Consider the following 18,867-nt stretch of genomic DNA (forward strand, 5'->3'; position numbering starts at 1 on the left):
CAATTCAGTATCGTTTAACGGTTGTAACGGGGCGGTTACGATTAGTAAGACGAGTGTATAGCCTATATTGCTGTTTGTTTCGTCGTCGTTGTCACCATGTGTGGACTACGGATTACAGGTAAGATAATCTATATACTTGTATATTTATGGTGGTATTCTCGCAGGGTTTTTATAGCAGTGATTAAACTAAACTATTATATCTGAGAGAAATCATCTCCCTACAACGTATGCAAAGTTCTAGTGTTCACGCAGCTAACAGGGGGAAGGGATGGCTTATGAACTGAACCTCGTCTTAGGGGGCGCCGAATCGACTATATCGATAATGCGGCGCTCCCTACAAGCCATAAAAGTTAAACATTTTCTTATTTAAAGATTTAAAAGACCGTTTAAAGACCTGAAATCAACATTATCATAACCAAATTAGTAGTATCATGTATGATTTCAGTGGATATGCACATGTAGGTACAGCGTGTAATATTATGCAGACAGCTAGCCAGTCAAATCCAATCATGTTGTATTGACGTTGGGGTAATCTTTCTTTTCCCGCTTTATCTTCAATTATGTTTTTTTGTTTATTTTATTTCCATTTAAGCCAGCATCCTTGGCTTTTAAGCTTGGTTAGTACAATCTGCTCGATCATGGTACTCTAAAATGAAGTCTGAACGCAAAATGTTAAAAGGTGTAACATTGGCGCGCAGCGCCGCAGTCGCGCTTGCGCGAGAGGGGGGGGGGGGTTGAGAACACAGAACTCAGAACTAGAAATTTTTTTAAAGTAAAAGCCCCAATGGAGCCATTTGTGAAACATTTTGTACACATTAATTATTTTAAGATGATAATATTTTACCATAATTACAACTGAGCCGCAAATTTTAGTTTAATACGAACACACACATGATCAATAACTCGCAATCAAAGCCTCAATGAAGGCATTTATGGTCAAAGGACCACTGCACACTCCACACTCAGGGGGTGTCTGAGTGGGGATTTGCCCCCCTGAGAATTAGAAAAATGCACCATTTTCCACATTTATGGGTTATTTTCGGAGCATGTATATTTTAACAGTTTTCCAACTGAGCCGCGAATTTTAGTTTTACATGAAGAGCCACCCCCAGCCAGCCCCATACCTCATTTCAATTTTTAACATACCCATATCCTGCTTTTTATATTCCATAGTGTCGCACATTTAATATGTGATCCTGTCTTCTGGAGTACAAGAGTATCCTCTCACATGATACTTAATATGTGATCCTAATACAGTATCTCATATTAGTTTTCATGTTCTCCTACCCACTATGGGTGCCTATGGATCCACTTTTGGGGCTTTTATTCTCCCCTTTTGATTTTAGGGGGCACTACGCCCACTTGCCCCCTCTCTCTTTCTCCCTCATCATAAGTACCAATCTATATTTTCTACCCTAGTATGTATCAAATAAGTTAAATTAACAATTTCGTCAGGGCTTCCTTTGCACAATTCAATTATTTTTATCAAATTTAGGGCAATCTGGTTACGCAATCAGTGATTTAATAAACGTTGGTTCTCATAAGGTGATTGCCAAAACGATTTTCATGATATATAAGTATAATCAATATCTAAGTATAATCAATATGTCTTGTTTTTAGTTACTATATTGAGCTTTTTTGTGCGTAAAGTTTAAAAAGGCGCTGATTGTACACGATCACGAACAAGGGAGGTGAACCCAATTATAGCAATAGTTTTACTCAAAACTGGGAATCGGGTCATTTTAGTGATAGGCCTCAACATGGTAGCCTACAAATAAAAATATATAAATATTCGACCACAACACTGCAATCTGAAACCGATAATTCAATATATGTATAAGTTAGAATCAACATGATTGATGCTTACGATTTACAACGATTACAGACCCCGACTTTGTGTTTACGAGAACAATAGACGTATGAAATCCGGGCCCATGTAGGGAATTCCCCTCGGTGGTTTCTTAAAGGCTTATTCAGTTATTCCAAATAAAGTGTAAAAATATATAAAAATGTTTATACATTGCTTAAAAGTTAAAGATACGACATTAAAATTGTCATTAGGTCTAAAATGAAAAAAAAAAATGGTAACAATACAAACATACAACAACAAAACAAAACAAAACAAAACAAAACAAACAACAATATTGACTAACTTGAAGCGACATTAAAATGCACGTGTTTCTACTTTTAACAGAGAAGTTACACATTTTCTGAAATGTCTGTTTTTGTCTCTAATAGACACTTTCAGCTTTCAGCACTAACATGCTATGTTAGCACATCTATAACACTAACAAATGTACTAAAATATGTGAATTTGTCTGATCCACTCATCAAATCATTGAATAGGCCTTTTAAGTATAAACTACATGTAACCTTGGAAGTTATACATGTATGACTTCTACAGGTTTGCAAGACTGATCACTGATTATTAATTGCTGATCACTGACCAATGATAACTGATTGATCAATAGCTGATTACTGATTGACCAATCCCCGACCACTGATTACTGATCTTTTAGTAGCTGATTAAATTTTTTTCAGTAGCTGACTATTGAATGATTAGCTGATTACTGGCAAGGAGGCGTCATAGGGGCCCCTACTGATTTGAAAAATCACATGGGAAAATTGCCGAAATATTACTTGTGCCTTCCCCAATACCCACCAATCATGGTCGGTGTCACCCTACATGATGACTCGCGGTACGCTACTGTACCTTACCGTGTATGGCCGTAGTAAAAAATATTACCACAATACAAAATATCAAATGATTTTGAAGTGTTGAAAAATCAGTCAATTAATTACCAATTCATTTAATGTTACTTTAAAATCAGATTAACTACAAAGTTACAAATGTACCTTTAAACAAGTCATTCAACAAGTTTCAGTTTGCAATACATTCAATAATCAGCTCATGACTTATCAGTAATCAGCTAACCATTCAGTAATCATCTACTAAACAATCAGTGGTCAGTTACTGAACAATCAGTAATCAGTTACTGATCAATCAGTAATCAGTTACTGAACAATCAGTAATCAGTTACTGATCAATCAGCAATCAGTAATCATTGATCATAATATTCTTTTACACCTGCCGATTTGATTTTTTTGAATCGTAGCCTTAGTACTTTTGAAATCCGAGCCCTATTTTCTGTCCCAATTAAAATCAGCAAAATTGATACATATTAGTCTATAATAGGCCTATCTATTATGTAACAATTTTACAAACAATGGTGCAGAAAATGGGGGGAGGGGATGAGGACCACTGCTCCTATTAAATCACAATCGAGGAAATGATTCCATGATATGATGTCGGGTAATAAATGGGGAGGAAAGGAAAATAGAACGACTTTGTTCCGGAGGAATAAATCACTTTCTACATATTATATAGCCTACATAGCTGTTAACAGATATCGAAAATATCCTCTGGATAAATGCCCAACTCTTTTTTACGGTTGGATGATTGCCTCTATTTGTGCAACTGATAAAGAAACTATATATTAATTGTCAGCAGAACTTTCAACTTTTACCCATATTAGGAGAGACTTTTTGACTTTCAACATGAAAAGAAGTTTGGCGTTGACAGAACTTTCAACTTTCACCCGACTTACAAGAGGCTTTCTGATATTCAACATGAAAAGAAGTTGGACGTGGACAGTTTTAATAGTCTCCGTATCTTCTTTGTACTCATGACATGATTTATTATGTGCTTTAAACCACGGTATTGACTTTGGGACAACTTCCACAATTCAATTACCAGTTATGTTCCTTGGGAGTAAAGCTGAATTTATACTACACCACTGAGCGATAGCGATTGGTGGTTTTTAACCAATAAGGTGCAGCGCTTTTTGTGGCAATAGGAAAAGCGCCCTACCTCATCAATCAAATACCAATCGCTCATCTCCCAGCGATGGAGTGTAAATTCAGCATAATACTCCAGTTAACATCTTGATTTTTGCAAACAGTTATTCGACATAATCAATCAAATAAACTTGTTTTGACAGTTAGACTATCACAATATTTCTATATAGACAAAAACTTAACCCTATACTTGCTAATTGGCCCAAAACTCCTATTTTTCTCAATCGATGGACTGTAAATACAACATAATGTATTTTACGAATCTCGGCTGAAGCCCAAGCAACTTAGGCCATTGAATAAATTGACTATTTTTTACTTTTTTTTTATATACACTCAATTTCATATAACCAACCGTTTACTTGCTATCTTAATTATAATTTCTATATAAAAAATCCAGGAAAAACATTGATACATTGGCATGGAGAATGTTGGTATTTATAATGTGTATTAGGCATAAAGAAAGTTTGTTTCATGTACGTTTCATGTTTTGTTTTTGGGAGCAATTGTGGTGCCCATACCTACCCACCTATATATATGGAATCAACTCAGACATGTTTCATTAACAGATCATTTTGCCAAAGTGGCAGAATCTTTTATCACAGACTGCTTAATGAATGACATTGCACTGCAAATTTATCATTAAAAATTTGGGAACCGTAAAGGAAGATCCACATCTCATTATTTAGACAAAATTATGAACAACATTAAAAAGCATGCAGATCAACCAAAAAGCATGACTCGTATTATTATTACTGATTTCAGTAAAGCGTTTGATCGCGTAGATCATAACTTTGCCATACCAAAGTTGCTAAAATGGGTGCTAGACCTGCATTCCTACAATGAATAAGCAGTTTTTTGGCTAGAATAGTCCAATGTTTAAGATATCAGAATAAATTATCAGACTGGAATGAACTCACGGAGGGGTCTCACAGGGCACTCTGGATAGCCCAACCATTTTCCTTGCCCTGGCAAATGATGCTGCTATAATAAATGATACCAACAAACTTGCGCTCAAATATGTTGATGACTTGTAATTCAAGTCTATGACTGATTGAGAACAAGAAATAGAATTACAATATCAATTATTTTAAATGGTTATTCGAGTTCCACTTTGTAAATCGTCCTCAAGCAGGACCTTTCAATTAAATAGCACGACATGGATTACAGAAAGCCTATGGCAATATGTTTACAAATATAATAATGCAAGGACCAAAAGGCTGCCACACACACAAAAAAATAAAGTAAAATACAAAACACCCGAACAAACATGCAAACAATCAAACAAACAGACAAGAAGAACAACAAAAACCAACCGATTGTTAAGTTTTCCCTTTCTTTTACAGCAATTACAGCAGTATTGCTAGTAATCGTTACGACTGCCAGGGGCCAGCAAGATTTAACCAGAAAACCTAACACGAAGGGTAAAGATGTCACCCAAGCAGCAGTAGATGTCGTTGTCCAGAGTGGCATATTCCCAAAAGATAATGACTTCCTCAGACGAATCGCTTGTGTGGAATCGAAGGATGGCACCCATCCTAACACATACCGTGCTGGGTATGACGGTGGCATATGGCAGGTAAGATCCATGACTAATATACCTGAGGAACATAGTGCACCCGCGGATGACCATTATTGACCCATTCTTAGTCAGTGGGAGTGGTCTAGTTCGTAGACACATTTCTGATTGGACAATCGCATGATTTCGGGTGCCGTCTATCAGGCCGTAGACGACCCCACGTCATCATGCGTCTTGATAATGTGTAACACGCGTGTAGAGGTGCGAGTATGTATCGCGCTGGATGCGTAGACCAGTGCGGAATACGCGAACGCGCTAGCAATACGCACAACAGAATACGTGAAGTTGTAAACAAGTTTCGTTCATTTTATAATGGGGGGAGTTTTTATGACGGTAACTTAGTTTTTGCTTAAAAAATTGTTTATTTTATTAAAATAATATTTAACTGACTAAGAATGAGAATAAACGATAGGAATTTTTATTTTGTTTATCCTCTCATTTATGATAGATGACAGGCAGGTCCAATATTTTTATCTACTCAAAATATTGGACCTGCCTGTCGTCTATCACACGGTTTATTCTCTAATTGTATCACCATGTGATCTAATTACCTTTATAAGGTTTATTACATCGCTATTAATGCTATCTTAGCTGCGTAAAGACGGATACACAAAATAAGAATGAAAAGTAATAGCAGAAGGTTTCTGACGCATGGAATGTGAATTTTTAGTATTACCTATATATAGGTTAACAAAATACTGTTTAGTCGTAGGTTAACGCCTAATTCATATTCTGGAGGAATATGAAAAAGAATTCCTGTAAAATAGTTGCAGAGTTTTGGAACGAATTTATAGTTCAAGTTTAATGTCTCGAAGTTTTGGAAATAAAAACTAGTTGCAGTTAAAAAATATAATCAAAAAAAAAAAAAAAAAAAAAAATTGTAAGATTGATATGATGATATTTCTTATTTTGTGTTCAGTCACTACTTGATTTATTAATTTTACAATTTTAGGTTGACCGCATCGGATTTGAAGACACCAAAGATACAGTTTCACATCCAGGACTTGTCGCCAAATATGTCCAGATACATCAGGCTTTTGGAATTGACTGGTCTAGAGTACAATGGAGTGATATACGCAAGCCTCTGTACTCTGCTATTGCAGCGAGACTCTTTTTGTCTAACAAACCACATGTATGTACGCCAATACGTAAACACTCACAACGCACTGACCATCATCCTTTGTTATGCATAGTCCTGCAAAAAGTCGGTCGATGCATCGGACAAATCAGCACAATTAAGATATTCACCTTTTTGATTTGTAATTCATTTTCCATTAGAGAATGAATTTGGAGAAAACCTTCTGATAATTACAAACACTCGCTGAGCAGCAAGACTTTCCCTCTAAGCTTTTAATCCGATAAGCTGATTATCTTTTTGTTTTCATGAATTGGAAGACATTCTTTGATGTATTACTGAGCTCAATCATCTGAAATTACTAGCAACCCAGGCTGGTGGCTCAGCATAGTATTTTATTAAAGCCATATTATAACATTTGCTGAGGAGGACGCCTCACTGAATTTTTTTTAATTCATTTTTTACACGATTAAATTGTACTTTATTAAACCAATATAGCCTGCAAAAATCAAGACTCTAGGTGCTGTAGTTTTGTCAAAATCAGAGATTTTGAATAAAAGGCTGATTCAGCCCTTTATTATTACGATGGAATTGTTAGTCGAACGCATACACGATGTTCATAACACACAGTACTGGGGTGCGTGCGCGACGGTGATATACACAACAAAGGGTCGTACCACAACATGACCGAAGGAGTGGTACGTATTGGCGACATGTGCGCTGGTAGTAAATTCCAATTTTCTTTGCTTTGAAGTAGTTGTTCGGCTCAAAAATAAAAGGGGATATATCTGACAGTAAAAGCTAACATTTTATGGCAAAGAAATGCTAATCTATTTTGTTTGAAAATGTTATAATATTGCTTTAACAGAAGGTTTTCTCCAAATTCGTTTCCTAATGCTCGGTTAAATAATAATTTAAAAAAAAATCAGTATTGTCGGATAAAAACATGGTGGTTAAAATTAGGCATGGATTTGTGTATTTTTTTTTGTATTAACTTTTTGGCGTTTCAAACTAATAAGTTCGTTAAAGAAGGATTTCTCACAACTCTATTCGAGTGATCGTGTTGGTCTAACAGAATGTCCGTTTTATTTTCAACCTTTTGTACTTGCGACTGCCAAAATGTTAAACTCAGTACATCTTTTCTAATATAAGCAGTAGAAATAATCGATATTTCTATTGTGGCGTGCAAAATCATCCATCCATTCGCGAGTTGATTTTGACAAAGTGGGTAGTCGGAATTGAAAAATGGTGCAGTTTGTAAAAATCGAAAATCTTACACAGGAAGCCTAAATTTCACAAGTTTTGTTCTGACAAAACCAATTTTGACATTTCGTGATTTTAATAAAAATGTATTAGTACTAGACAATAAACTTTAAAATGATACAAAAAATATATAAATAGCATCAATACTTTTCAAGATTTGGATAATTTTGCAAATGATACCTTGATAGTTTGCCAAATTGCTATTCTGAGTAATGGGCTAATTATCTTCTGGTTCAAATATTGCTTATTGCTGTATTACAAACTTATAGCAGGTCCACTCATCGGCATGAATAGTATTCCTTTGTGAACCGAAGCCATCCAGAAGAATTTCTTAATGATTTGCCTGCTGCTTATAAACTTCAACGAAGTTTTGAAATAATGTTCTGAAAATATCAATAGCTATCTAAAGAATCTGGGCTTGTTTTTTGTTCTGTTTTGAATGCATTGTCAAGCTGTTTCAAAATATTACCACTTATTGAAATATTGTAAAACACTGGTAAAATATGACACATTGCCAAAGGAGACAGTAGCGTAAGTTTTTTTTTGTCGTTTACAGGCAATACCTTATAGTGCTTATATAGCAGGTCAAGCAGTTTACTGGAAACTATTGGTGCAATATGGCACATAGTTTTAGGAGTCAGTAGCGTAATGCTTTTCTTGTCGTTTACAGGCAATACCTAAACTGAATTTGGATTTTGTTCGACATCAGACTCATTTTGCTTGATCGCATCACATATAGCAGGTTCTGGAAACGATTTGTGAAATATTACACATTATTTCAGGAGTCAGTAGCGTAATGAGTTTCTTATCGTTTGCAGCCATATCTAATAGAGCATATGCAGCAGGTCAAACAGCTCACGGAAACCATTGGTGAAATATAATAACATTATGTAACTTGTCGTTTGCAGGCAATACCTAATAGTGCTGATATAGTAGGTCAAGCAGCTTACTGGAAACTACACTACAATACCGCTGGTAACGGGACAGAACAAGATTTTATTGACAGAGTGGAGGCGTGCGTAGTTCAAGGTAAAAAGTGGTTAAGTTAAGGAGAAACTCTTCGCTGTATTGAGTTGTTTTTTTTAATCAAAAAACGCATTAATAGTTATGCATGATCGAAATGCAATTGTTTTTTAATAGATATTTTGAGCACGAGCTAAACACGTTTCAAAAGACATATAACAAACTTTGTTAATTTAACCAACTCTTCTTACTTTTCGGATATAAATTATATTGTATACTTATTCGAAAATTCGTGGTTAATTGAGTTTACTTTTCAATGTTTTTGCTTTAAATTGTTTTAAGCCATATTGGACATTTTCCAGCCTGGAACGTGAGTTTCAGCAGACAAAACAGACTGAAGATTGTTTATGACATTTATTTGCATCGTATAGCCATCACATTGCCCTATTTTCCAACATTTCTTTTTATGTACATATCAATTGCAAACCCGGTCCCTGGGTACCCGGAGATGGCCGGGTCGTGGGCCGGAGATTTGGGGTTTAAAAGTTCAAGTCCCGGGTAAACAACTAACTATTCCCGGACCCTCCTGGTCAAACTCTTGAGCCACTCCCCGGCTCGGGGGTATTCCACGGTCCAAGTTCCCTGCCCTGGACATCAGATATAGGCATATATCTTTTGGTTTTAATATCGCGGCGATCTTGTCATACGGATTCAAAATTCGGCAGGTATGTCTTCAATGGAGTAAGGTTTCCGAGGTTTCGTCATAACATAGGGCAGATCGTAGCTATTATACTGTAGATCATCCGGCTGTTAATTAAACTATATAATATGATGTGGAGCTCGAACACTGATGAAGACTTTAGAGTCGCTGGATTCAGATGTTTTTGCTGGCTTGGAACGTTTGCCATGTTCAAAGAATTTTGTCTGACACGGCGTTTATTTTATAGGCCTAATGGTCTACAGTACGCATCCAACACTCATGAATTTTTCGTGCTTTACAGTGGCAAGGTGACGGGACACTTAATTTCTTTCTGCAACCATAATGGGCCGCAATATATCACTAACCGCATAGTCCGAGGCAAGGTTCATTATTGTCAGGGTTAGGGTCTTAGGGTTAGGGTCTTATGGTTAGGGTAAGGGTTAGGGGTTAGAGTTAGGGGTTATGGTTATGGTTATGGTTATGGTTATGGTTATGGTTAGGGTTAGGGTTATGGTTAGGGTTAGGGTTAGGGTTAGGGTTAGGGTTAGGGTTAGGGTTAGGGTTAGGGTTAGGATTAGGGGTTAGGGTCAGTGCTAGGGTAGGGGTAAGGGTTAGGGTAAGGGTTAGGGATTAGGGTTAGGGTTAGGGTTAGGATTTTATTCGTATTTATTAGTACTAATATACTAGTGTGTATGCACTTTATTCCGTAATCAATAAGTATCATAAACAAACACCTTTCTGGCACAACGAATCATAGCACAGTCGTGTAGGTATTAGAATATGGGTACATAGATTGTGGGTTCGAACCCCCGGTAAACCGTTGTAGAATTTTAATTCTATCGATTTCTTTTTATTTTATTAAGTAAGAGGAAATAATAATGGTAATAAACTCGTGTTATATCTAGTCTCATAGGCCTATAATTATGTATGTACTATGTGTTATCGCATTGCGGCCCATTATGGTTGCAGAAAGAAATTACGCTGACGGGACGGGGTATCCCTCTGACTTTGTTGTGCCACCACTATTGTTATGCATGCTTGTTTATATCTTTCAAATATTTTTACGAGGTATGAATGGTAAATGCTGGGAATAAACCGGTAATATCGTATATTGATAGGGCTTACATGTATAGTGGCCATATCAATATACAATTGCATTTGGTTGCAGTTGACAGGTGCATTACTACGCTGCAACTTTTAAACACATATCTAAATCTCTTCACAATATATTATTAAATTAATTTGACCAAGGTGTGTGGCTTGTTTTCCCTTTTAATTAGTTTTCTTTTAATAAATAACAGAGTGCGCTGTGGAAGGAATTGACTTGGCTTTTGTAATTGACGGTTCTGGAAGCATTGATGCCATCAATTTTGAAACAGCTAAAAACTTTGTAATGCGAGTTGTTGATGGATTTAACATCGGTCCTAATAACACAAGGGTTGGAGTGATTCAGTACTCAGCCTCACCTGTGATTGAGTTTGATTTCGATGACTATAGCACCAAAGCGGACGTGCAAGCAGCAGTTACAGCTATCCGGTTAGTTATTTCCTTAAAGAGTTTATTTTCGTATAAATTGCAGTACATTTTGAGCTATATTGTTTTATTTTGTTTAATTCTGTTCTTGCCATAGCTTGGCTTATAACAGTGTTCGATTTGTTTTTAACATTTTAGATACCAAGATGGAGGTACAAATACCGGCGATGCAATATATCTTATGACTAATACTTTGTTTGGACCATCACGTGGGGCTCGCCCGAGATCGTTGAACATACCTCGTGTTGCGGTCATAATCACCGATGGGCAATCACAGGATCAGGTATTGGGTCCGGCGAACGACGCTCGCAATTCTATGATCACTATTTTTGCTATTGGGGTAGCAAGTTATGACCAGGGAGAATTGAATGAAATAGCCAATGATCCAGACGCACAATTCACATTTACGGCGGATAATTTTGATGTGATTGCAAATTTAAAGGCTCTAATAGGAACAGCTGCTTGTAGAGGTACACTGTTACAACGTTTTGTATTCTTACCCAAAGTTGGTTCAATCTTAACATGAGTTTATGTTATTTTCAACGGTAAAAGTACACATTGTTTTATATGTGATCTGTGTAGGTAAATGTCTAAAGTGGGGCTCAGTGGTTACGGCCTTGGAGTCATAATCCGAGAGCTTGCGCGACGTGCGTGGGTTCGAGTCTCCGTCCCACCACCGTGTTGCGCCCTTGGGAAAGGCGCTTTGCCTCGCTTGCCTCACCCAACCCAGGTACAATGGGAAGCTGTTAGGAGTAGTCACAGTCGTTGTACTGATGGACCCTGTGCCACTTGTAGGCTGCAAACGTGGTTTCGACATATTCTAATAACGGCGGCATAAATGTAAAGCGCTTTGATGCTGTTTAAGGCATAAAGCGCTATATAAATATCTACATTTATTTATTTATTTAGATAAAGTGATGAAGTTCTGATATAACAAATTGAGGACCGTGCCGATGTACCTATCTGTTATTTCAAATAAATAACCACCAGAATAATGTCCCAAGGTATAAGTACACTACCATTATTTTAATAGTGGAGCCATTTTCGTCCAAGAGCTTCCAAGCAGAGAACAACAAGCAGTGAATGTCTCCACCACAGTCTTTGCACACGGCCGAGTGCATAGCAATGTGAGAGCTGTGGAGCTTCTAGCTGAAAATGGGAATTTTTGATTTTTTTTTTTATATCAAACGAAAGCTAACACTTCCCCCAAAAATACTTTTCGTCACAATGTTATAGCAAGGCGAATACGATAAATATGTTGAAAACTACCCATCCAATCACATTTTATGACCAAAATGTACGTTTTAAAAGTCAAAACCTCAAGAAGTGTTCCTTACAATATTTTGTCAAATTTTATGTCCATACACTAGCGTCACTAGAATGAGCAATGACCAATTCTCTTTAAATTGCAAATACTGTGCAAAAAGTTTTCGTCTGTTTTGTTATACAGTTGTAAATTCAATGAACTATGACTTTGTTAAAAGAGCGCATACAAATTGATATGGTGCAGTAACGGCATTTGTATTAGCACAGTACTCTTTTAGTCTGCCTTAATATTGTCACAGGCGTCCTCTTTTGACCTAGGCACTAGTGCCATCCCCTTGTCATCACGAGCTCATCAATCATCGCGGGTTCTAATTTCGTTAGAACTGAGTGTCTGGAAGAATGCGCAGGATACGGATGGTCCGTGACAATAAGAAAACTTCATAATTACAGATACGCAATCCATCTGGAGGATTTGATGATGCGTAACTTTTTCCTAGTGGTATTTATAGATATCAGGTCCCATACAATTAAAATTCTTCTTGTTTTTGACCGCTTTTAAGTTCACAAGGCGATGTTTCCTTTATTTTGTCCATGACATGACCAGTTTGCCTTTTTATCATACAGCTATGCACAATTAGTATCATGACCCAGATGGGTATTCAGTTCCATCTGATAACCATCAGAGGATGATTTTTAGTTTGTAATATTAACGGTGGATATCATGCATTAATTGGTCAAGCAAAGTACGGTTATATGAGTTAATACCTTCTTTTTCGGCAAGTATTGGTAAAAGAAGACTTCTTTGTTTAATTAATCTGTAGTCTAATTTATGTCTCTCTCCTTTGCAGACAATTTAATTGTTCAATCATGCATTTTGTTTATTTGTTTCTTATTTGTTAGTTTGCTTGATTGTTTGCCTGTTTGTTTGTCTTTTTGTTTGTTCAATTTCATTTCAGTTCCGGTAGAAGTTCCCGTTGACATGCCAATTGAAGGACTATTGGATTTGAACGCTGTTCGTTATGCCTCGTATCGCATCCCAACGACGAAGATGATGACACTGAAACTAGAAACACCGTCTGGAGAGGTAAAACTAACCTGAACGAGGTCATTGAGAGATTCGTATGTGTGTATATGTATGAATGAAGAAAAGTAAAAAGTAAAAACAAATACAAATTAATTGACTCGTCATTTTGTCATACATGTCTACCGACATACATCCATACGTACATATGGACATTTATACGTCGGCTGTATTCCATAGTAGCGTATAGTGAAGCACCGCGAATAAACAACTTTTCGAGAAAATCGGGTTTGAAGAAATACCAATTTAAAATCGAGTTGTGTAAATCAGACATTCGTCATATTTTGTAAATTATGTGAAATTTCGGTAGTTATCTAAATAGATTTTATTTTTATATATTTTTCAAAGTAAATAAATACATAATATTGTTGGCAACCTAAAAAGTACAAAACTATACGTCACTATGGAAAACACGCAAAACGCAATATCCTAACCTAATGTTAACCTTACGCCAACTCGATCGCCGTGTAATCCCTATGGCGTTACTTTTCGTCGGCTTCATTCCATAGTATAGTAGCGCATACGCATCAATATGGATATCGCGCCAATCGATCCTGCTCTAACGTATTAAGTGACGTATAATCGAAGGGTCCAACCTCAAAAACATGCTTAGTTTTTGAGTCCCAGTGCACCCTGCGTACAAACTAAGTTAGTACATCACCGCTAAGTCCAAGACCGCTAAGTATCAGCTTTCACATACTACAATATTTCGATCATTTAATTAATCGCTCTACATTTTGATACCAAATTTAACGGGATACATGCAATTTGACAGTAAGATTTTGAGTCACAAAGGTGCTTTTTTTGGTATTTCCTGTCTTAGGCACCACGTTCAATTTAGGCCTATAGAACTATCGGTGTCTGGTTAGGTACCGATGACTCTTGACATCGCTCCCTGGAGATATATATAATAAATTGTATCAGGCATAATAATTAAAGTTGCATAGTTTTATTGTTTTTCATTTAAATAAAAAAACAAATGCACTGTACAGATATTCAGGGTACGATAAAAAGTGACATCTGTACCTATTCGGGCACCGAGAGCGCTATAGGACCAGAAAATGTTGTGCTTTACTAATTACTGTTGTCAGATACATTTTCTAAAGCGTACTGTGAATGATATCTACACACGTCATGTCAAAACTTGATGTATTTGTACATATACATGAAAGTAAAATGATATGATATACATATTATGTATTTTTACAGGGAGCTAATGCATATTTGTCAACAAAAATCCGCAATCCAAATGCAGCACTTTATGACTGGATGTTAGAGACTAGTCCGGCACAACGTTATGATCAAGTTTTTATCAACTTCAACAGCCAGGTATTTATATACTTGCACAAAAGAACTATTGTGACCTCTTCACTTAAATCCCGAAAATATATTTGTAAAGAGTTTTATACAGATTGGAAAGTAAGCATTAAAATAATTCCTAAACATGACCTAAAATGGGATAGCCTTTATTTGATTGACAATTCGATGGAACAAAGGAAGAAAAGTGCCACTTCATTGATTGTTCCTTTCAATTATTTTAAAATAAATATATATATATAGAGTGAGGTGTTGTAATATAGTATTGCAGTCCTAGCAAACACAAAACATGTTTAAAACGTTTTAAACGGGTTACATTTTAAGTTTTTTGGTTTTGGTACAAACATTGTAATAACATTAAATGTCTTATTATATAAACGTCATCAAATGGTTTTAAAACGTTTTGTTTGAGACTGTTTTAAACTCTTTAGGAGCCTTTTATATAACCACATGAGAACGTTTTCTGGCAACATTTTCTAACCTTTTGTCCAAAACGGTCTGTTTTCGCTAGGGTGCGTCGTATATTATTTTGTGTAAAGGTAATAATGTTACATTATGCAAGTTGTTTAGTTATAATAATGCAATTTATAAGATAAAGACAATTTATTGTTCTTATATTGTTTGTTTGTTTATTTATTTGTTTCTTTTTTGTTTCTTTGTTTCTTTGTATGTTTCTTTGTTTGTTTATTTCTTTTTTTTCTTTTTTTTTCTTTCTTTCTTTCTTTCTTTCTTTCTTTCTTTCTTTCTTTCTTTCTTTCTTTCTTTCTTTCTTTCTTTCTTTCTTTCTTTCTTTCTTTCTTTCTTTTGTTATTTCTTTCTTTCTTTTTATTATTATGTAGATAAATCTTTTCTAATATTATTTAATATAATTTATATCATCAACATGGATGAGTTCTCAATACCGTATTTGGTAAAGCCTGGAATACAAATTGATTACTGTACACTTATTTGGTAAAGCTGCTACACCGTGTTTCATAACGGCGATCGTCAGGCAACTGACTACTGAGATGCATACTTTTCTAATATTATGTAGATATATATGTCCGGTGCAACAGACGTCTTTGCTACAATTGCGAACAAGGCAACTCCAACTCCTGGTACAAATAATACCAATACTCGATACAATCTTGTAGGAGAGGAAGGAAACACACTCATACCTATAACGACCAGTCCACCACAGGGTAAGACTATGAAAAGAAAAAAGTTCTTCATTTGTACCTCCACAAAATAGTGTTATTGATAAAGTGTTAGTGATAAAGTGATATTGATATTGTTGAATAGTTGTGAGCCATTATTATTAACATATGACAAAATTGTGATTTAAGACTTTTTGTCGTAGACATAACAGATATGTGACGTGTCATGTCAAAAGGAGACACTTTTGGGCAGGTTATCAATTTTGAAGTTTTTACATATCCTAAATAAAGAGATATTTTGCCCCACAACGCCGTTTTCCCCAATGAAATCGGACATTCCTAAGCGAAGATATTGAATTCGTAAGTTATGGTAGTATAAAATTAGAAATTGAAATATCGGCCTTCAAAAATATTATTGACAATGTTGAGGGTAGGAATTATACCTAGAAAAAAATTCTAAAAAAATACAAGATGCCAGTTATATTCCGGTCTGAAACTCTCACACAATATTTTAAACATTAATAACATCACAAATTCGTAATAAACCCAAATTGTGAAAAAAATCACCCCGGGCAGATTTTGGCTATTTCTCTATTTGCGATCCTGCCCAAAAGTTTCTCCTTTTGACATGACACGTCACATATATTTTTATTTTTATGTTTAGGATTTTCATGTAGCCCAAACAAGCCATGTGCTAATGGTGGAACGTGTGTAATGAGCCCCAGAGGAAGTGGTCATTATGTTTGCCTGTGTCAAACCTGTTACACGGGACAAAGATGTGAAATTGGTAAGTTAGCTGTACAATGCTACACGCTTAGATTATTAATACACAGATTGGAATTTTCCATGCCTGAGCCCTATAAGCGTACTCGAATTCAGCTGACGCCGGTACAGCGTACAGACCTGGCGACATCGCTTATCTTACGCGCGAAGTTTCTTTTGTGTACGCTCGCGCTGTTTGCGCTATTTTTGAGTTTGCTCACGCGGTACCTGACTTAGCGTCGATCCCCTGAGGCAACATGCCATGTTTCCGCGGTATGGATACACGTATTAAGTTTAAGTGTCCATTATATTTTGCTAATTAGGTACTTCTTTAACCATGTTACTTGTTCTCCATTTTATTCTTTATCTCAATCACTATATATAAAAAAATCTAATATATATACATTGACCGTTTGTCAAATAGCTTAAACATGCCTTCACTTGTTTTAATGGGGCATTTTATGATCCATAGGGTTATCCCCCACTTTTCGCAAATGAAGTTTAAGATTTTCTTTTAAAACCTCTGACTGTAAAATGTTTTTGTACCAAAACATTCATACAGATTTATTCGCTTAGCAAAAATATCGTGACATTATTATTTAATATACATAGTCATGGGATGCATTATTCACAAAATCAAAATCGGAATCAATTGAAACTTTGGGAATAAACCCTTTTCGTGGATATCTACTTAAACATCCCATAAACGACGTTTTATCTATTTCAGATAACAGCGGATGTTCCAATGTCGCATGTCAGAACGGAGGCCAGTGTACACCTTTTCCTAATTCATGTAGTCAAGCCTACTGCACCTGTCCACCTTGCTTCTATGGCCGTTTCTGTGAAAACAGTAAGTTGGGAGATTTCTTACGTCAACGTTTACATCTACGTGTACGCCTGGACAAACGATTCATGCGAGCCACTATAAGCTGCGCCCCTAGCGGTTGCTCTTGACAGTCCAATGTTTGACCTCCATAGTCGACATCCTTGTTGTAGCCACCATTGGATTTTCAAGCGAATCTTGGAAAGAGTTACATGAATGATTCAGTTCGATCGATGGATCTACTGTAATTGTAAATTGATATTTTAGTGTGCATTCACGTGTAACATCATGATGTTGACATTTAAACATAAAATGACCCATCTTCATGTTTTGTATTTGTATAACGTGGGCTTTGAAATGTCGTGTGTATTGTGATATCTCCCTACCAACCGATGGAGGCAAATTGTTTCATTTTCATTGATTTAACTGACAGAAAAGCCCAACATCGAGCAATAATCTCAATTTAAGCTTGAGTGGTTCGAGTGATAGCACCGAGTTTGTTATCTGCACAATGCTCTACTTGCGCAGGGCAAACTGCGAAAAATGCGAAATAGCAACGAGGTATATTATTTTGTCCTCCATAATTGACTCGCATTGTGAAGTTGATTCTCTTTGGGTCTAATCTATTTGATACCACCACAAGTGTATGTTGCAAATTGCAAGTTCACTAACTCGAGTGAATGTGATGCGTCAGAAGTGGGTCTCAAATATCAAACATCATAACCTTTAAGAATATTGATTATTCCTTAGAAGAGTGTACAATCTATGTTCGTCAGTGATAGCAAGATACTGAATTATTTAATTTGTTCCAGGGGTCAACGCTTGTTTCAACCATAGATGTCAGAATGGTGCAATGTGTGTGAGCCCTCAAGGGACCTGTCGCGACTACCAATGCCATTGCTCTGGATGCTTCTCGGGACCGTTCTGTGACATTCGTAAGCATTGTTTCAATACTATAGTACGCACACTAATTAAGTAACCAGTTATGTTCGCCCTGTATATCCTAAACAAAATTGGAACCAGCAGCCGATAGCTGCATCATTTGGGTCGGGTTTAAAACCTCATTCTTTGAAATCGTTCAAGAAAAAGGCAAGATGATCCAAAAACCCAAGGAAGATGTAAATTTTAGAGTGTTCTCGAATACGATAACTAGCGCCGTTCTTTCCATTGATTACCACATTAAAACTAGCGTTGTGCGTACATTGATTAGAACATAAAAGTGTAACTTTTCATTTCAACAAATGAGATCTTAAATCATATCTAAAGAGTACAGGTATTGACTTTATTTTTGATATATTTTTTTGCTTAGGATATACGGGGGGTAAACTGGTACCTTAATTTTGGGCAGTGTATTATATAGGTTTATGTTTAGTAGCTCAGGGTTCCTGGTTTTACTTATAAACTTTCACTTATAAACTTCTGGCTCTCATCACCATGGGAAATATATGGGCACCCGCAGATTCTGCAAAGGCATTCAAACTCGAACAGGCGACAAAGAGCATATTATAAAACAA

At 36.2% G+C, this 18,867-nt stretch overlaps 1 protein-coding gene across 5 annotated transcripts in view; it reads left to right on the forward strand.

Moving 5' to 3' along the window:
• LOC140143920 (uncharacterized) overlaps positions 1 to 18,867 on the forward strand; it is a 65,795-nt gene continuing 46,928 nt past the window's right edge. For all 5 annotated transcript variants that reach the window (XM_072165758.1, XM_072165760.1, XM_072165759.1 and 2 more), the window contains exons 1-12: positions 1 to 118; positions 5,202 to 5,434; positions 6,387 to 6,566; positions 8,681 to 8,801; positions 10,737 to 10,971; positions 11,107 to 11,438; positions 13,191 to 13,318; positions 14,525 to 14,644; positions 15,666 to 15,813; positions 16,433 to 16,555; positions 17,258 to 17,380; positions 18,166 to 18,288. In XM_072165758.1, coding sequence (XP_072021859.1) covers positions 97 to 118; positions 5,202 to 5,434; positions 6,387 to 6,566; positions 8,681 to 8,801; positions 10,737 to 10,971; positions 11,107 to 11,438; positions 13,191 to 13,318; positions 14,525 to 14,644; positions 15,666 to 15,813; positions 16,433 to 16,555; positions 17,258 to 17,380; positions 18,166 to 18,288 — 1,888 coding nt within the window. In that variant the 5' untranslated portion in view covers positions 1 to 96. The remainder of the gene's footprint in view (positions 119 to 5,201; positions 5,435 to 6,386; positions 6,567 to 8,680; positions 8,802 to 10,736; positions 10,972 to 11,106; positions 11,439 to 13,190; positions 13,319 to 14,524; positions 14,645 to 15,665; positions 15,814 to 16,432; positions 16,556 to 17,257; positions 17,381 to 18,165; positions 18,289 to 18,867) is intronic.

The sequence above is a fragment of the Amphiura filiformis genome, unplaced genomic scaffold (assembly GCF_039555335.1).
Source record: "Amphiura filiformis unplaced genomic scaffold, Afil_fr2py scaffold_32, whole genome shotgun sequence".
NCBI classification, from domain to species: domain Eukaryota; kingdom Metazoa; phylum Echinodermata; class Ophiuroidea; order Amphilepidida; family Amphiuridae; genus Amphiura; species Amphiura filiformis.